This window comes from Hippopotamus amphibius, chromosome 6 (genome assembly GCF_030028045.1).
Source record: "Hippopotamus amphibius kiboko isolate mHipAmp2 chromosome 6, mHipAmp2.hap2, whole genome shotgun sequence".
Classification (NCBI taxonomy): Eukaryota; Metazoa; Chordata; class Mammalia; order Artiodactyla; family Hippopotamidae; genus Hippopotamus; species Hippopotamus amphibius.
Genome location: NC_080191.1, coordinates 144,622,199 through 144,643,273, shown reverse-complemented (window position 1 = coordinate 144,643,273; position 21,075 = coordinate 144,622,199). Strand labels below are relative to the sequence as shown.

General features: G+C 38.5%; 1 protein-coding gene across 1 annotated transcript in view; it reads left to right on the top strand.

The window, feature by feature from the left end:
• The window catches only part of WDR49 (WD repeat domain 49), a 141,779-nt gene that overhangs the window by 37,015 nt on the left and 83,689 nt on the right, over nt 1-21,075 (top strand). The window contains exons 5-6 of the mRNA XM_057737806.1: nt 14,693-14,860; nt 16,738-16,886. Coding sequence (XP_057593789.1) covers nt 14,693-14,860; nt 16,738-16,886 — 317 coding nt within the window. The remainder of the gene's footprint in view (nt 1-14,692; nt 14,861-16,737; nt 16,887-21,075) is intronic.

The window sequence follows — 21,075 nt, the reverse complement described above, 5'->3', positions numbered from 1 at the left end:
TCATGTATGGAAGTCCTAACCTCCCCCAACCCCATGATAGTGCTTTCGGGAGGTGATTCAATCATGATGGTGTAGGTTGTTGTTTAAACCACTAGGTCTCTATACTTTGTAATAGCAGCCTGGGTGGACTAAGATGTTGGATAAATATTATTGGATAAAACATTTCAAAAGAAAAGAGAGAAACCAAAAGAAATCTTGCTAAATGTTGATAGAATTATTTTTTAAATAGGGGGTTACTTATGGTAAAAAAAGAAAGTGGTTGAGGTGAGAAAAATATATTTACAAATAAGTGTAGTTTACTTCTGTATAAATGGCTGTTGAGGAAAATGCAGTAGAAGCGAAGACAACTCAAAAAGGAGAAAGTAAGAGTTTACGGAAAGGTGACGTATCTATATAAGATTGTCTCTTCTTTCAAGTTTTAGATTTAAAGCTCATGTTCCTCTGAAAGAGGACCCATTTCAGTCCTAAGCAATGGAAGAGTGCCTTTTCCTAGATTTAATCACCGGGACTCAAAGCTTAAATACAACTTTTGGGTTTTTTTGGTTTGTTTGCAGCTCAGTTTACTTCCTCAGAGAAGGGAGGAAGGCTGAAATGAGGAGGCAGGAAAAAGAGGGTGGCAGGCTGGCGTCAAATACAGGACAGTGGGCTTAGTAGTGATGACGCTTCTTGGTCTGCAAGCCTTACTCTGTCAGGAGCAGGCAAACAATGGCTGCTTTCATGTGATACTCTTTTTACCCTAGCAACATGGATTGATATTCCTAGACCTCCTTGAGAAATATTTTTACTGATTTCCTCCTCAGTATGAGGAAGGAATATACAATTGAGAAAAGAAACTAATAGATGGGCAAGTTTGGTAATAATATTTCACTGAAGCTAAGGATAAAATATCCGTAAAACTGAAATGTCAAAAGAAAAACTCAGTTTCAGACATAAGAATATTAGCTTACTGCTTTGAGATAAGGTTCAGACTTATTTAAAACTTTGAAGGAGAAAATGCTTTCATCTTGTCTGAGTGGCTCTGTGTTATATCTTAATGGGAAAATAGCTACCTTCTGAAATGCTTGTAAAATAATACAGAGATTTGGGGCAATAGTGGCAAGACATAAATGTCTTGAATCTCAAAGAATTTTCTCTTTTTTTTTTGGTCCCAAAGAATTGCCTTTTCATATAGACAGTATCATTGGAAACCTTGGAAACCTGAGACTGGAAGTTCATCTCTGGAAAGAGTGAATATTAAATTGCCAACAGTAAAAATGATTGATTTTTTATTATGTTGAAAGGTGTTTTGCCCCTTTTGTTTGACCGTGGCTATGAGAATGTACAAAACAGTTTGAACTGATAAAATCACTAAGTGCTGAGCTAATTAATGGAATTGTGCCAGGGCATTTAGAATACAGACAGCAGGTCATTTCCTTAGGGAGCCTTCATAATTGATGCAGACAGAGTTTGGAAGAGAAGCCAGATTTAGTGTCTTGCTTGTGTGCTTTTCCACTTCTCTGCATCTGAATCAGCCCTCTAGACAAAAATGGTGTACCACTGAGTCAGCTGGAACATGCTGCCTTCCTTCCAGTGCCCTCACTGGGTTTAAAGCAGTTGAAATCAGCTGTGAGCCACTGGCCTTGGTTTGAAGTAAAAGATATCTTCCTGTAGCTTGTTCCACAGTATGGTGGAAGGGTAAGATCCACGGTATTGTGAACATTGGTCTAATCAGTATTTTTAAAATTCATTACATGAATTTAATTGCATTATTATTTTTAATGTGCCTACCAGTGCTGAATTAGATGTATTTTGATTTTTAAAAATGGAATAAATAGAGTTATTCTTTCTTATCTTTCCTCTTTGAAATGGTAGTTGCTCAGAAAGTAGAGAGCCCTGTGGTGGTCTCAGAGAATGGGACTCCAACTTCAAAATGAGAAATGCAACTGAAAATAAACTCCCTCAAACAAGAGAACATCAAAGAAAGTTCAAGGTAGGGAGTTTTCCTAAGTCACATGACTCATAAAGTAAAAGCCTAGAAAATGATAATAAGAATTCCTAGTTAGAAATGGCCTAATTTTCTACCCTGCTATAGCTTCCATCTGTTGGCAAATGACGAAAGAGTGGCCTTATTCTAGCTTACTCTAAGTGCACTTAATAGCATTACTTACTTAGTTTTTAGGTATCACTTTTCATTTTCAAATCACTTTTTCCACATTAACTAATTGCTGCTACACAGGGTTATTTTGACAGCAACACAAGGACAAGGATTGATGACAGCTTCCCTTAATGTCTTTTTTATGACTAAGGGGCAAGACAGTGGAAGAGTTGAAAGTTAGCATCTTAATGGACAGACATGATCAAATTGTCTTTTTTCCCCCTCAAATATTATTGAAAGTAGTTTAAAAATGTTTCTCTACCAATCCCCAAACTCAGTGAGAATGTTAAAAATAAATCATATATTTTATCAGCTCATCCCATTCCCTAGCTTGATATTTTAAAAACTTTTTCATCATAACCCATTATTTCCTTTCCTCTCTTCAAAAAGGGAGGAACACATGTTTATATATCAGGTAATCCAAGTTTAAGGAAATGGCTTTCCTGTCACCTTTTACTTGGGCATTCTCAGGTGCCCTGGCATTCTACAATTTAATCAGAAATGAGTTATGTCTTGGTTTAGAAATACAGTGTGAATTGTTGAGCCTCCAATATGTAACACTACAGGCCCATGAATGTCACGTGCTAACCTCCAGATTCAAATCTTAAAGCAATACTTTAAATAACAGAGCAGAATGTACTTCTTTATATGTCTTTCTTTATAGCTTCAACACTAAAGAAGATACTTGGATATAATGTGGAAACACATGACAAAGCATTTTTCTGGGTAGAAATACTTCATTTTGATTGTACTGTAATGATATTATGGAATTTCCATGGATTTGAAGATATAATTATAGTGCTATATTGCATACTTTATGCATTATAATATTGCTTTGCTAAGTCAAGTTATAATAACTTAGCATTTTCTACAAATGAAGGGAATATTTTCATTGAGGTCGCTCCTGATGAGGACACTTGTCTCAGATTTTATACTGTGGGAACTTCTAGTAAAGTAGCAGTGTTAGTGCAGCAAGAGGTCAGCAACTTTATGCTCCTGAAATTAACTGCTCCCCAATGAGGTTCAAAGAACTCAGTTTTACAGGAATTGATTACCCCTTTCTTCCTTTCTCCCTCCCTCCCTCCCACCCTCCCTCCCTCCCTCCCTCCCTCCCTTCCTTCCTTCCTTCCTTCCTTCCTTCCTTCCTTCCTTCCCTCTTTTTTTTCTAAGAAGGAAAGAGTAGATGAGAAAAAAAAAGGATGTAAAAACAAGAGAACATAGGAATACAGTTACAAAACGGAAAGCTCACAGCCAAACAGGACTGGGCTCGATCTCACCTCCACTTCCAACTGGCCACGTGCCTTTGGGTGATATGGCTTTTAGACTACTTCCTCATCAGTAAATTTGGGATATCTACTCACTAAAGATGATTACAGGGTGAGGGCATCTGGCATGATACCTGGTAATGGGAGGGATTCAAAAAATTACCCTAATAATTATTATAAGTAATCCATAGATTGAGGGAGATTGCATGATGGGGGATGAGCTAGACACCCACCATCCAGGTGAATTCTGGGCAGAGTGGAGAAATAGACCATTTTGGCCCTTAATAGTCTTTTTGTGTTTCATGACATTTCACAATACACTGCTCAGTGAATTATTCTGTTTGCCTAGAGCTTGGTGAGGTCTCCTTTCTGAAAGCCTCCTTTGCATTATTGCAGTCTCTTCTTTTTCCCTTAGAAATTGTTTTCTGGCATTGATTAGCAGGACCCTGGCAGCAAAGGTCAGTTAAACTCATTTACTTTAAAGAAGTAGAAACTAAAAAAGAACCCCCAAAGTGGGTATTACCAAGCTCAGGTTCCACTGCTCGCCGTTAGAAAGCCAGTACTTGCGAGACAAGTGCTGGTAGGAACCGGAAAGGTTGATTTATTCAGGAGCCTTGCAACCTGGGGAGAAGGTGGACTTGTGTTCCAGACCAACTCAAAAGATTCTGTCCAGCCATGAAAGTTTTTAAAGGGAAAAAGGGGAAGTAATCTCATTTAATCATTGTGGTAGGGGGTCAGATTCGTCACCATCTCCCATGGTGTGTAGATTTGTGGACTCCTTGTGATTTCTCTTCTCCTTTTTTTTTTTTTTTCTACTCTCTCGCTTCGTCTCAGCTTCCCCTTCACCCCCCCCCCCAAACCTCGAGTTCTGCAGTCCATTCTCTGCATCTGCATCCTTGTTCTTGTCACTGAGTTCATCAGTACCATTTTTAGATTCCGTATATATGAGTTAGCATACAATATTTGTCTTTCTCTTTCTGACTTACTTCACTCTGTATGACACTCTGTATGACTCTAGCTCTATCCACCTCATTAAATATAGCTCCATCTCATCCCTTTTTATAGCTGAGTAATATTCCATTGTATATATATGCCACATCTTCTTTGTCCATTCATTTGTTGATGGGCATTTTGGTTGCTTCCATGTCCTGGCTATTATAAATAGTGCTGCAATAAACATTATGGTACATGTTTCTTTTGGGATTATGGTTTTCTTTGGGTATATGCCCAGGAGTGGGATTACTGGATCATATGGTAGTTCTATTTGTAGTTTTTTAAGGAACCTCCAAATTGTTTTCCATAGTGGCTGTACCAACTTACATTCCCACCAACAGTGCAGGAGAGTTCCCTTTTCTCCACACCCTCTCCAACATTTGTTGTTTCCAGATTTTGTGATGATGGCCATTCTGATTGGTGTGAGGTGATACCTCATTGTGGCTTTGACTTGCATTTCTCTGATGATGAGTGATGTTGAGCCTCTTTTCATGTGTTTGTTGGCCATCTGTATGTCTTCTTTGGAGAAATGTCTATTTAGGTCTTCTGCCCATTTGTGGATTGGGTTATTTGCTTTTTTGGTATTAAGCTGCATGAGCTGCTTGTATATTTTGGAGGTTAATCCATTGTCCGTTGTTTCATAGGCAACTATTTTTTTCCCATTCTGAGGGTTGCCTTCTAGTCTTGCTTACGGTTTCTTTCGCTGTGCAAAAGCTTTTAAGTTTCATGAGGTCCCATTTGTTTATTCTTGATTTTATTTCCATGATTCTAGGAGGTGGGTTCAGAAGGATCTTGCTTTGATGTATGTCATAGAGTGTTCTGCCTATGTTTTCCTCTAGGAGTTTTATAGTGTCTGGCTTTACATGTAGGTCTTTAATCCATTTGGAGTTTATTTTTGTGTATGGTGTTAGGAAGTGTTCTAATTTCATTCTTTGACATGTTGCTGTCCAATTTTCCCAGCACCACTTATTGAAGAGGCTGTCTTTTTCCCATTGTATATTCGTGCCTCCTTTGTCAAAGATAAGGTGCCCATATGTGTTTGGGCTTACTTCTGAGTTCTCTATTCTATTCCATTGATCTTCCTTTCTATTTTTGTGCCAGTACCATACTGTCTTGATCACTATGGCCTTGTAGTATAGTTTGAAGTCAGGAAGCCTGATTCCACCAACTCCATTTTTCCTTCTCAAGATTGCTTTGGCTATTCGGGGTCTTTTGCGTTTCCATACAAATCGTAAGATTTCTTGCTCTAGTTCTGTGAAAAATGCCATTGGTAATCTGATCGGGATTGCATTGAATCTGTAAATTGCTTTGGGTAGTACAGTCATTTTCACGATGTTGATTCTTCCAATCCAGGAACATGGTATGTCCCTCCATCTGTTCGTGTCGTCTTTGATTTCTTTCATCAATGTCTTAAAGTTTTCTGCATACAGATCTTTTGCCTCCTTAGGCAGGTTTATTCCTAGGTATTTTATTCTTTTGGTTGCAATGGTGAATGGGAGAGTTTCCTTAATTTCTCTTTCTGCTCTTCCGTTGTTAGTGTATAGGAATGCAAGAGATTTCTGTGCATTAATTTTGTATCCTGCTACTTTACTAAACTCATCAATGAGTGCTAGCAGTTTTCTGGTAGAGTCTTTAGGGTTTTCTATATATAATATCATGTCATCTGCAAAGAGTGACAATTTTACTTCTTCTCCAATTTGGATTCCTTTTATTTCGTTTTCTTCTCTGATTGCTGTGGCTAAAACTTCCAAAACTATGTTGAATAATAATGGTGAGAGTGGACACCCTTGTCTTGTTCCTGTTCTTAGAGGGAATTCTTCCAGTTTTTCCCCATTGAGAACGATGTTGGCTTTTGGTTTCTCATATATGGCTTGTATTATGTTGAGGTAATTTACTTCAATGCCCATTTTCTGGAGAGCTTTTATCATAAATGGATGTTGAACTTTGTCAAAAGCTTTTTCTGCATCTATTGAGATGATCATGTGGTTTTTATTTTTCAATTTGTTGATATGATGTATCACGTTGATTGATTTGTGTATATTGAAGAATTCTTGCATCCCAGGGATAAACCCCACTTGATCATGGTGTATGTTTTTTTTTAATGTGCTGTTGGATTCTGTTAGCCAGTATTTTGTTGAGGATTTTTGCATCTATATTCATCAGTGATATTGGTCTGTAGTTTTCTTTTTTTGTGACATCTTTGCTTGGTTTTGGTATCAGGGTGATGGTGGCCTCACAGAATGAGTTTGGGAGTGTTCTGCCTTCTGCAATATTTTGGAAGAGTTTGAGAAGGATAGGTGTTAGCTCTTCTCTAAATGTTTGATAGAATTCGCCTGTGAATCCATCTGGTCCTGGGCTTTTGTGTGTTGGGAGATTTTTAATCACTGCCTCAATTTCCGTACTTGTGATTGGTCTGTTCATGGTTTCTATTTCTTCCTGGTTCAGTCTTGGAAGATTGTATTTTTCTAAGAATTTATCCATTTCTTCCAGGTTATCCAATTTATTGGCATATAGTTGCTTATAGTAGTCTCTCATGGTGTTTTGTATTTCTGAGGTGTCCGTTGTGACTTCTCCTTTTTCATTTCTAATTCTGTTGATTTGCATCTACTCCCTTTTTTTCTTGATGAGTCTGGCTAATGGTTTATCAATTTTGTTAATCTTCTCAAAGAACCAGCTTTTAGTTTTATTTATTTTTCTTATGGTTTCTTTCCTTTCTTTTTCATTTATTTCTGCTCTGATCTTTATGATTTCTTTCCTTCTGCTCACTTTGGGGTTTCTTTGTTCTTCTTTCTCTAGTTGTTTGAGGTGTAAGGTTAGGTTGTTTATTCGATCATTTTCTTGTTTCTTAAGGTAGGACTGTATTGCTATAAACTTCCCTCTTAGAACTGCTTTTGCTGCGTCCCATAGGTTTTGGGTTGTTGTGTTTTCATTGTCTTTTGTTTCTAGATATTTTTTGATTTCCTCTTTGATTTCTGTAGTGATTCCTTGGTTGTTTAAGAGTGAATTGTTTAGCCTCCATGTGTTTGTATTTTTTGCAGTTTTTTTCCTGTAATTGATATCTAGTCTCATGGCGTTGTGGTCTGAGAAGATGCTTGATATGATTTCAATTTTCTTGAATTTGCTGAGGTTTGATTTGTGACCCAAGATGTGATCTATCCTGGAAAATGTTCCGTGTGCACTTGAGAAGAAAGTGTAGTCTGTCGTTTTTGGATGGAATGTCCTATAAATATCAATTAAGTCGAGATGGTCTAATGTGTCATTTAAAGCTTGTGTGTCTTTATTTATTTTCTGTTTGGATGATCTGTCCGTTGATGTAAGTGGGGTGTTCAAGTCTCCCACTATAATTGTGTTCCTGTCGATGTCCCCTTTTATAGCTGTTAGCATTTGCCTTATGTATTGAGGTGCTCCTATATTGGGGGCATAGATATTTACCATTGTGATATGTTCTTCTTGGATGGATCCCTTGATCATTATGTAGTGCCCTTCCTTGTCTCTTTTAATAGTCTTTACTTTCAAGTCTAATTTGTCTGATATGAGTATTGCTACTCCAGCTTTCTTTTGACTTCAATTTGCGTGGAATATCTTTCTCCATCTCTTTACTTTCAGTCTATATGTATCCCTTGGTCTGAAGTGGGTTTCTTGTAGGCAGCATATAGCAGGGTCTTGTTTTTGTATCCATTCAGCCAGTCTGTGTCTTTTGGTTGGAGCATTTAATCCATTTACATTTAAGGTGATTATTGACATGTGTGTTCCAATTCCCATTTTCTTAATTGTTTTGGGTTTGTATTTGTAGGTGTTTTCCTTTTCTTGTGTTTCCTACTTAGAGAAGTTCCTTTAGCACTTGTTGTAAGGCTGGTTTGGTGGTGCTGAATTCTCTTAACTTTTGCTTGTCTGGAAAGCTTTTGATTTCTCCCTCAAATCTGAATGAGATTCTTGCTGGGTAGAGTATTCTTGGCTGTAGGTTTCTCTCTTTCAGGACTTTCAGTATATGCTGCCATTCCCTTCTGGCCTGCAGAGTTTCTGTAGAGAGGTCAGCTGTTATCCTTATGGGTTTTCCCTTATATGTTATTTGTTGCTTTTCTCTTGCTGCTTTTAATATTTTTTCTTTGTGTTGAATTGTCGTTAGTTTGATTAATAGGTGTCTTGGTGTATTTCTCCTTGGGTTTATTCTGTATGGGACTCTCTGTGCTTCTTGGACTTGGTGAATTATTTCCTTTCCCATGTTGGGGAAGTTTTCCACTATAACCTCTTCAAATATTTTCTCAGACCCTTTCTTGTTTTCTTCTTCTTCTGGGATGCCTATAATTCGAATGTTGGTATGCTTAATGTTATCACTGAGGTCTCTGAGACTGTCTTCTATTCTTTTTATTCTTTTTTCTTTTTCCTGCTCTGTGGCAGTTATTTCCCCCATTCTGTCTTCCAACTCACTTATTTGTCCTTCTGCCTCAGTCATTCTGCTGGTTATAGCATCTAGAGTATTTTTTTGGGGGGAGGTACACCAAGTTCAATCATCTGTTTTTATACACATATCCCCATATTCCCTCCTTTCCTCGACTCCCCCCCCCCGAGTCCCCCCCACCCTCCCCAAGAGTATTTTTAATTTCAGTTATTTTGTTATCCATTGCTGCTTGTTTTTCTGGGTTCTTATGAACTGTTTCTTGTACTTTCTCTATTTTGTTATTGAGATTTTGTATCATTTTTACTATCATTACTCTGAATTCTTTTTCAGTCATTTTTCCTATTTCCTCCTCATTTATTTGGTCTTGTGGGTTTTTTTCCTGCTCCTTTGCCTATGTGGTGTTTCTTTGTTTCCTCATGGTTGTCCTGACTTTTGGGGTTGCTTATTCTGGCAATGGAGGTGTTTATAGAAGACTGTCCAAGCCTCAGACTAATGTCCAAGTGTTGGGTTAAACAAATACTAAGTCTAGGAAACACATACATGTATAAGACACACAATTACTGAATCCATTAGGACATAAGGCTCTGGAAAGACCTGACAGAACCCCAGTATGCTATCAGATATTCAAAGAGAAACCCGACAGAAATTGACAACTGAAACAGAACAAATCAGAGACAAATGCAAAAGCAAACAAACAAACAAACAAATAACACCTTACACATACAAACACTAATCCAGGGAGATTTTGTAAGCTAGGATCAAATATAGAAAAGAGCTAGAGTACCACCAGAGAGAATGGGGATTCTCAGAATGAAATTAGGTAACTGTACTAAGAACTAAGATAAAGACAAAAACCTAATATTAAATACCAAGGTGGTGCGTCATCTGGAGAATAGAGCAAGGAGTCTGAGCAGATCAATAGTGTTGCTTATAAGTATGTTAAGATAAAATAAACTAAAAATGGATGGAAGAAAGGGGAATAGAAGAGTGTAGTGTGATTGGAAATATGCAAATAAAAAGGAATAGAAATGTATAAAAGATAGGGATGAAAAAAAAGTATGAGAGATATATTGTCCGTACTACCAAAAACTTAGCTAGAAATAGAAGTATATTAAAAGGCAAAGAAATAAAAATAGAGTAAAAAATATCATTAAAAAATTATGTTATAAAACTTGTAGATCCCTTAGGACTAAGATTGTTATTAATAAAATAAAAAAAATCCAGAACTGATCCCAGAATGGACCAGTTCAATAGGATTGATACTAATATATCTGTTTCCTTAGAGTCTCAGCTGCAAGTGTCCTTCTACTCGCCTTGGGTTTTTTTGCATTATTCTGTGACCAGCAGAGCTTCCTTTATTGTTCCTCTGTAAGCGTCGGTGTGTGGGGAGGGAGAGGGTACAATAGTGGCTCCTTCCCGTGGGAGTGAGTGAGCAGTGGTGCACTGTTGTTTCAGTCGGGCTTGGAGGTGCCTGTTGCAGAGGGACTCTGGTGGCTCAGGTGTAAACAGAAAGTCTTAGAGTTGGGCCTCTCTCGGGATTTTTTTTTTCTCGGCAGCCTCCCTGCTGCCGGCATTCCAAGGGGTTTTAATCTAGCCCCGCCTGAGTGCCTGAGGGTGCTTGTTATCCCTGAGCGCCTTAGGTGGCCCGCAGGGCGTCTCTCCACTGCCTGTTGCAGGCTCCGAAAGAGAGAGAGAGGCTATGCATGCGCGGCTCCTCCCCCCCCCCCCCCCCCGCCCGTGAGCCTGCAGCATCTAGCTGCCATCATGGCCGGGCAGCTCTCAGGGACAGGTACTCCTCGCCGCGGACCTCTTCCCTCCTGTCCTCTCGGTCCGTCACCTTATTGGCAACAATGTTTCTCACCCTGAACCAGCTCTCCGGTTCCCACGCTCCCACTCCTGGGCCCTCTATTCGGCTGTGGATCGACGGCTGCAGTGTGGACCTTCCGTATGTTTCTCACTCCCTCCCGTCTGCCATGGCTCCGCTGCTTCACCCTCTTTGAGCCGTCATAGATGCCTCCCTACCGGTTATGTCGGGATCCTTGCAGTCCCTTCTGATGTCCGAGGTCATCTGCTGTTGTTCCGCTGGTTCTCTGTGGGAATTATTGCGTCCTTCGGATTCCCAATGCATCTGTGGAGAGGGATGCATTCCACGTCCCTCTACTTCGCCGCCATCTTTTTCTCCCCTGATCTTTCTTTAGATGCTGTCTTGTTCACACAGCTGACTAGAGAGATTACAGAGGGGGAAACTGGGGAGAAGATCTAGTCATCTGTTAATTACTTATTCTTCATTTCTATTTCTTTGATCTAAGGAAAGAATCAACAGGTTAGGCAAGGCATTGTGTGATCAAAAGATTTGAAAGTTGCTCTTAGGCAGGAGGTGAGTAGAGCATGGGGGTGCCTGGTTTAAAGGTCAGTTACAATATAGCTTTGCTAAAGTGACAAGACAGAAGGGGCCTCCTGCAGAGAGATGCTTCCTGCAAAGAGCTCTTCCCTGCAAGAGCTGCTTACATGGGCATTGATTAACACAGAGCGTATACATCATTAATAATAGAAACTTTGAGAATCACTTGAGAAAGCAGGTGAAATGTTTTGCAACTCCAAATTACCTTGTAGCTGGAGATTTATTACCTGAGTTCTTTAGATCTATCATGGCTTGGGCTTCATGAGTAGAAGTGGGGAGGTTCCTCAAATCCTGATATTTTATGCAAAATTTTGTTTGTGTACACATCTTTCTGGTGGAGAGGGTATATATCTTTCATCAGATTCCTAAAGGGGAATTTGATCTCCCAAATTTTAAGAACTGTGGTTTAATTCTCTAGAATATAGAAGGATGGCAGTGCTCTAAGGGATGTATTCTAGTATCTTGCAGCTCAAAGTGTGGTCCTAAGAGAGCATCAGCATCCACAACTGGGAATGAGCAATGCAGCATCTTAGGCTTTCTGAATGAGAATCTGCATTTTAACAGGTGGCAGCTGTGTGTATTAAAATATGAGAAGCCCCGTTCCAGTGGTCAGGAGATCAGGTCTGCCTTTGTATTCTGGCTCTGCCAAATGTTAGTGCCCAACCCCGATTGGATTTTTAATATTGCACATTATGTAACACTAAACTACCAAACTCAGATTCCGAATGCTCCTGCTCCAGCTCTGAGCTGACAGCAGTCAGTTGCTAACTTTGGCCAAATCTTTTTTTTTTTTTTTAATTTATTGGCTGTGTTGGGTCTTCGTTGCTGTACCTGGGCTTTCTCTAGTTGTGGAGAGCAGGGGCTACTCTTTGTTGAGTTGCACAGGCTTCTCATTGCAGTGGCTTCTCCTGCTGCAGAGCACGGGCTCTAGGCATGCAGGCTTCCGTAGTTGTGACACTCAGTCTCTAGAGTTGTGGTGCACAGGCTTAGTTGCTCCTCTTGGCATGTGGGATCCTCCCAGGCCAGGATCGAACCTGTGTCCCTTGCATTGGCAGGCGGATTCTTAACTACTGTGCCACCAGTGAAGTCCCTGGCCAAATCTTTGAACTAGCACACGTCTCTATTTCTTAGTCTGTAAAATAGAGGAATAGATTGGTCTTTGAGCTCTGAATTCAGGAGTTTGCCTTTTGTTTCCGACATATGTGTTTTGTCACCACTTACCTTTTGAAATGTTCTCTTTTTGTCAAGGACCACCAAATGTCTTCCAAACCCTGAAGCCCACACTGGTTTCTTCAATCTTTGACCATCTATTACAGTTGCTGTACTACTCAATTTCTCACTTTATTGTATGCTAAAGTTTTCTATAATTATTTGATTTACATATCTTTTTTTCCAAGCTTGGGGCCATCCAAGCTGAGTCTATTTCTTCTCTTATTAATGGTATCATAGCACAGTGCTCATAGTAGATGCCTAATAAATCTGAAGACTGGATGCTGTGTTGAGAGAGGATATCTATAGGTGACACATGAATAGTCTCAATCTCCTTAGTTTTAAATTGGTCACGTTAAGACGTGTTTCGTAGTGAGATAGATATGAAATATGTTAAATTAAGCTATTCACATAATGTCAGAATCAACTCTTAAATAAGTCCTAGTTGCTTTTAGAAGCAATCATCTTAATAGAATAAGCTCAAAGGAAAGAATGTATTGAGCTATACTTCTGCTTCTCAGAATTTCCCTGCCTTTAGTAATTCAGAAATGTATATATTCATATATATGTGTATATATACACATATACACACATATGTATATATACATATCTATATAAAGCAAATTAAATTCTTTCACCAAAATAATAAGTCTGTTTCCAAGTTGGTTACTAATAAGTTAGCTTGCCATTTCCAGCACAGCCAACAATACAGATACTGTGGTTCTCACTTGGAGAAAGAAATTTTTAAAATAATCTTAAAATGACAGAGGACATAAGACTCCCGTGTTAGAGAAAAAAAGACTTCGTTACTCCCAGCACAGCCAGCCCCATGAGTATCAGCACATATGTGTCAGTTTCCCTTGACACTCAAGGCCCACAGAGGCAAAGCAGACGGTCACAGGTGAATACCTGCACAAGCAGTGGTCATGTTACAGGACAGGAAGCTGGAGCTTAGAGAATCTGAACCTTCTACAGTGGGCAGGATGCGTGCTGTCTTTTGCTCCACAGTTATTCTTGGTAGTAAGTTTGCCTATCATTTACTGCAAAGAGAGATGCGATCTCACATTCTAAGGCTGTTTGTTTTCTGTGCAGACACCCTTGACAAGATAGTGTGCAACCAAGTACAGCCAGGGATTAGTTTCTTAAGACATGCAAGAGTGCTAGTGATCCACTGAGAATTGTATTCCAAGAGTGTTATTCTTGATTCTGTATAATGAACAGATCAGAAACATTTCCAAGAGCTGTTCTATTAAAGCAACTTTTCTTAAGCTGTACAAAGTTACACCATCCCTCTTTGTGTGAGGCAGAAATTTGGGCTTGAGGTCAAATCAGAAAACTTTCACCTTGGGGCACAAATCATTGTCTTAGCAAAATGCAGAAGAGAATTGCCATGTAACGGGGGTGGGGGGAGGGGAATTGGTTTGAAGTTAGTAGCAGAGCAGCTGTGTCTGTTGGAGCCGGTGAGTCTGATAGGAATGTACAGATTGTTCTGACGACAGGCAGCAGCATCCCTTTTCTCGCTTGGGAAGTGCGATTTTTTTTTTTAAGAACTTTTATTGAAATATAATTGACATACCATAAACTGCATATATTTAAGGTGTACAATTTGATTTTTTTTTTCTTATTAGTAATGTATATGTGGCAATCCCAATCTCCCAGTTCACACCCCCACCCCCCCCGCCAGCTTTCCCCCTTTGGTGTCGGTATGTTTGTTCTCCGCATCTGTGTCTCGGGAAGTGGGATTTTGCTGCCCATCTGGTGCTGGATCATCAGGAACAGGGGAACAGCCCATCGACCTGGGCTTCTGGCTGTGTGTGTGAATCCTGGCAGAGTGTCGCGCGCTGGCCGCCCCACTCTCAGACATTCGAGACCAGTCACAGCATAACAAAACCCATGGTTTGGGCAGGAGCTGGACCTCGAGGGAAGCAGATGGCTGCTGAGCTGCTTGCCTGCTTCAGGTCCAGGGGGAAGAACCCAGCATTTTGGCTGGTTACTTATATTTCAAGAATCCCACCTGATTACTGTGATTAATATTGTTTCCTGTCGTGTGTTCTAATTCACATTTTTTTTTAAGCTATCCTTGGGGTGGAGGAAAAGTCTGAATGCAGACTTTGCTTTAACTTTTCACCGTAAGTTCTTTGGTAAGAGAAGGGGTGAGTGAGGTGTTTTTAAGTGTCAGGTTGTGTCATCATAATCTGAGTTTACTTGCTAACTTTATGTATTAAAATAATACTGGTGTGCTTGTATCTGATGAAGAATCAACTAAAGAATATTTTCTTTTTTTTAATCAGTTACTTACAATGCGTCTTTAGATGCTATTATTTCCAGTACAACCAGCAATACAAACACTGTGGTGCTGGCATGGAGAGAGAAATCAAAAGAGCATCTTAAAACGACATCCTTCAACATTGCCCAGGGCATTCATGCTTTTGATTACCACTCTCGACTCAATTTAATCGGTATGTAAAATAAATCATGGTAACTACGAGGACCTCATAAATAGTCTGGGGATGCGTATTTGTATGCATGGAGCCTCGCCACCTTGTTGCTTTATTACCAGAGAGACCAACTTGAGCAGCTCACATTTTATTATGTCTGATAATGATGTCTTATGACGTGCAGCACATATGAACTACATGGGGGTAAAAATACGAGAAAGTGCCCCAATGCTTTAAGGAGTCTTTCTATAGGAATTGGTGGGGAATGTAAAATGACATAGAGAAAGGAGGCTACTTGGGCAGGGTCTGCCTTCTGCCATCTTCCTAACATCACCCAATGCTAACCCAAACAAACACATCATTTTCTTGTGTGTGTGTATACACACACACACACACACACACACACACACACACACTCACTCAGTCACTCACTAGAGAATGCAAAATGTAGAATGTTTTTCAGTCACCTTCAGAATACAACTTCTAATGCTTTTTGAAAAATTTCAGATTTGTCCTTTAGCGTACTAAAGGAGAATTCTTTTTCTTTTTTTTGATGTATATTTTAGCTGAAGAAATAAGCAATAAAGGTTTTCAGGCATTGTCAATTTAAATAAAATATTTAGACATTTCAAAAACTGATAATTTGGTATATATGATCTTAGTTCAAAAGTGAGGTATTATTTTAAAAATTAATAGGGTAGGTACAGAGAATGAAAATACATGGCCTGCAGAATGGGTCATATTAACCCTCTTTCAAAAATTACCATTCACGTAAAGAGTATTGATATCAGCTAGGGTGCTGAGTCTCTAAAATTCCCAACAATCACAGCTGACAATCATGCTAAAAAGAGACCTTGACTGTGAACTCAGGAATATGCCAACATCAAACTTTCAAGGAGGATTGCAGATTTATTAGAAAAGCTGGAGGAGTTAGTGACTTGAGTTTGTGAGGACGCAAATATCAACCAGTGCATTAATGCATTAATTATTTCAGCCCCTTTATACTGACCGCTACCTTGTAGCTGCCACAGTGCTGGAATTACATATTACTGTATGCAGTAACACTCAGGGTAAAATTTATCAGTTGTCTTACTAATTTCATACCATGGGGTAAAGCCTTAAAACAAGAGTAGATTCACTTCCTCTTTTTGCTGTAACCCTTACACTGGGTATACTCCAAACAGAGGTCTGCCATTTATGGCAATTCTGTAAATGTGAATAAGTTCAGCTCCACAGTTGGCCCTAAACAAGGGAAAACAACAGAGTGCTCTGCTGAGTTTCCCCAGACTGAAGAAGCATTGTGCTCCCAAATTTTTATGTGCTCCCTGAGTATAATCAATTTGTGTTAAAAAAAAATCTATTCTCTCAATAGAGCAGGTCAAACATATATTTCTGCTGCTTGTTTGCTTGCAAATAACTCAATTAATTACATGACAGTGAAAATAATTGGTTTCCTTGTACTTTTTCATTAATTTGGAAACTTTAAATATTGCTTTAGCTCTCTCTTACTCCTGGGATAACTTTAATGTGGTCTACATTCCTAGGCTGTGCTGGCTGGAGAGGGGAAACATTGGGACTGGGAAAAAGGATTTTCTGCCCTCCTGGTTGGGCTACTGGTTTCCTCTTAACGAAACTGTCTTGTTCTTTCACCCCTTGCACACTCCTTCTCCCCTACACTCTCGATTTCAACTATTTCCAGTGACAGAACTCATGCCATATTAGCCTGGTCTGTTGGACAATGATAAGATTTTCCTTGCTTCAAGACAAGGGTGCATTACTGCTCAGAAGGCTTTTATCAACCTACAGTGATATAATATGTGATATACTCATTTCGAAAAGAAAGAGTTGTGGAGTATTCATGCTATTAAAAGCATTTTTTTCTTTCTAATTCTGATTAGCAACTGCTGGCATTAACAATAAAGTTTGCCTTTGGAACCCCTATGTTGTCTCTAAGCCGGTTGGTGTCCTTTGGGGTCACTCAGCCAGTGTAATTGCTGTCCAGTTCTTTGCTGCAAGAAAGCAACTTTTCAGCTTCTCCAAAGATAAAGTAAGTAACAGTGTGCATTTAATTTATTTAGTTCTGCCTCCCCAGTTCCTATCCAAATCTATCTTTGTTCCGAAATTCCTCTTAGAGATGGCGTAGATTTTTAAAATATAGTGACTTACTACTGCGTTTTTGGATATCTGGATTTTCAAAAAGATGTTGATGGTAATTTAGGAATAGTCCTGGGCAACTGGACAAGATATTCCTTTTCTTTTTTTAAATTAATTAATTAATTAATTTTATTTATTTATTTATTGGCTGTGTTGGGTCTTCGTTGCTGCACACAGGCTTTCTCAAGTTGTGGCGAGTGGGGGCTACTCTTCATTGTGGTTCGCGGGCTCCTCATTGCCTTGGCTTCTCTTGTTGTGGAGCACAGGCTCTAGGCGCGTGGGCTTCAGTAGTTGCAGCACATGGGCTCAATAGTTGTGGCTCATGGGCTCTAAAGCACAGGCTCAATAGTTGTGGCACACAGGCTTAGTTGCTCCACGGCATGTGGGATCTTCCTGGATCAGGGATTGAACCTGTGTCCCCTGCATTGGCAGGCGGATTCTTAACCACTGCGCCACCTAGGAAGCCCTGAACAAGGTATTTCATTAAAAAAAATCTTTTTAAGCCCTGTACTCATAGATTTAATGCTTATTTGGGGGTTCTCAATAGGCCACATGAGAGTTTCCAAAGTACTCACTAATCCAACAAAAATACAAAACAGAAATGGGAATAAGAAAACGTTGCTTTGACAAGATATTGAATAGGCACAGCTAATTAAAAATTGTTGCCTTTCTGTTGAAGAGACTCAATAAGTTAGAGATCAAAGTTATTTGAAGAATATCAAGCACATTAAAAACATTTCAATTAGGTATATCAGTCCATTCTGCTTGATAATATTGATGCAAATTCTAAATATGGTGGAAAAAACATTGTATCAAAACCAGGCAGTCCAGGTTGTATCCTGACCACATTATTTACTACTCATATCTCCCAGGAAAATTTCTTAATCTCTAATAATCTCATCATTTGTTCCTCTGTAAAGCTTCTGTTTTGCATAGTGCCTGACATAGATCCAGTTAACGTGGTAGAGTTCAAGGCACCTGGTTGTGAAGAGAAGAAGGCTGGGCAATAGGCTTACTGGGGACAGCCTCTGAGAGTTTTTAGTGACTCAGACTTTTATTCTAAAGTGATTCTTGTATATGTGAAAGTTAAATAGAAAAAATAGAAATTCATCTTCAACTCCTTAGCCTCAACCTATGCATCAGTCCTGCCAAACTTGCTTATTTTACTATATTACCTATTCGACTGTAAATCTTCCTTTGCCTGAAATTTCACCACTCAACTGCCAATTCTAGTTGATTCTACCATCAAATATTTTTATCAGCCTCACCTCTCCCTCTCAACTGCCATTGCTCTAATTCAAAATCTCATCTTCTTTTGAATTATTATCTTTTGAATTAGCTTATCCAAAACATTGCAAAGTTTTCCTAACTTGTCTTCTTGCAGACGGTTCTGATTCCAATCTGTTCTCCCTCCTGCTAATTAAGTGGTTTGTAAGAAAAATTTTTCAATACCTCCTCTTTCCCTCATTCTAAATATCAGCTCTAAAATCCTTAAGCTTTTGTATAAAGTCCTTGCCCTGTCTACCAGGCCCACCTCACTTCCTGCTTTTCACTTCCATTCATTTGATGCTCTGGCCACATCACACCTTGCAGTGTTTATTCAGTGATTATTTCTTGACAGTTTGAAATGAAGACATATTACTGTGAATCTTAAGTACCAAAGAAACTCAGAATGAAAACTTTTCTGATGCTTTAGTCTTTAGTTGTTCTATTTTCTGAGATCTTTTAGCACTTTTTTCTAACTTCTGTTATTAAATTTAACACAACCTGACATGTATACTTGAAGGTTGTATATGTATATTGTATCTTTCACTAGATTTTGAGTGCTTAAAGGCAAAGATTATTTTTTGAATTCATTTTTGTGTTTCCCAGAATCTAGCACATATTAATGTACATTAAATACATGTTGAATAAAACATATAAAATAATGTAACTATCAGCTAACCGACAGGATTCAGGAGGTTTGGAACTCTTTTTTTAGGTTATGACATACATATAGTAGGTCCTCGATAAATCTTAGTTGAATGAACAAATCTTTATCAAAGCTAAATATGAAAGAAATAACAGATATTTTATCATTACAGAATTCCCTGAAAGGTGTTATAACATTAAAAGCAAGTGAAAAAAAGTTCTTAGAGTCAGAATTGATTGTGTATAGCTATCATCAATGTTGAGACTACCTGGCGTCTTTCAAGGCAGTTTTATCATCCTGTTTTTGCTTTGATTTTTAAACCATTACATTGTAATAAAGCTTGTCATGCTATCTTTCACATTAGCCTAAATCCATTTCACTTTGATAAATGCATAATAATCTTAGCCTGCATGTCTTCACAACAAACAACAGGGCTTTCACCTACCAGATTAAGCCTTTGCTTTATTGCCATAAAATTCTTTTGGATATTTTATAGGACTGGGGTTAATTTAGGGAACAGGGAAAATGAAAGAAAGAAGCATTCTTTTTTCAAAGAGCCTTTGATTGAACCATACTTTGGACTATAAATTGCTAAATTAGAGGATTTTCAGACCAAAGTAATTTAGATCTAAATAATTTCCTCCAAAAATGACCTGAGACTTCAATTCATTTTTGGAAAACTGCTCTATTGTGCTTTCCAGTGATTATTAAACAATAAATTTACAGAATTTGGTATCATACTAATTAATAGTCCAATTACATTTTGCTTTGGACTCCTAAATTGTCTCATAAGATGGCAATCACTGATGGCAGTGCCCTGCTGGGAGCCAGTAACTTGGTCATTTAGAAGAGGAATCACCATGGGGAGTAAAAGGATTTTCAAAGCCTCTGGGAAGTATCTCTGCTGGGGGTTGACATTCCAACCAGTGAATCTGATTAGGCTTTTCTACTGCTCCTAACTCTTCTTTCTGGGGCTACTCATCCTGATTTGGCCACCAGAATCAGATCAATTTGTAACTTAATTGTTTGAGGTTTTGATTTTTCCCAGAGTCTGGTTTCTCTATTGTGCACCCAAGGTTGGGAAGGAAGATACAATGACTCTTGTGCTGGTGACTGGCTGTTACCTGTTTGTCTTCCTTCCGCTTCTGCATATCCTCTCTCCTCAACGTTCCTCTGTCCATCCAGAGACAAAGCCATTTTCATTTTGTTTACTTTATGCAAGTAAACGGATTAATGCTCTTCTGTAAAAATTACAAGTGAGAAAGCATGTAGTATAAGAAATGAATATTCCTTTTCTTCACACCCCCTTCAAATCGGTCCCTCTCCCAAGAAATATCTATTATCAACACGATGTGTATCATCTCATATTTTTATCATATGCTTATATATAATAATATGTTGTATTATAATAACATGTGGTATTATTATAATTTACTCATATACTGTATGCCATCCTATGTGTGTATACAAATACAAGGTAGTATTTATTATTAATTATTATGTAAAGGGCATCACATGAGACATATTTTTCTGCAACTTGCTTTTCCCTAAATGGTATCTCCTGGAGATCTTTCAGTGTGAATGTACATAGACCTGAATTTTTACCTGCTAAATAGTAATTCATAGTATGGATGGGCATAACTTAATTATTCAATCACCTGTTGATTATAAGAGATATTGTCTCTAATCAACTGTCACACATCTACACACACATCTTTAAGACCACATAAGTAATTTCTTTGTGATACGTTCCTGGAGATACCATTTCTAGAAGTGATACTACTGGGTCAACAGGGATTCAATTCTTACAGGTTGATTTAGATGGAGAAATACTGTACCAATTGGTATACACATCAGAGGTGTGTAAAGGTGTTCGTTTCCCCACATTCTTGTCAATAATATATACCATTAGTGTGTTGATTCTTTTGTGAATCTAATGGAAAAAAACTTAGGATGAATTTCTTCAATTATTTATTAGATGTTTATATTTCTTGTTTTCTGTGCATTATCTGGTCATGTCCTTTATTTTACTAACTGGACTCCAGACTGCTATCAATAGTGGTAGTTTGAAAAATATATTGATTATCCTTTATTATCTGTGATGCAAATATTTTGCCTCTTTCAAATGTACATTGTTTAACTTTATGCGATTTTTATCATTCAAAAGTTT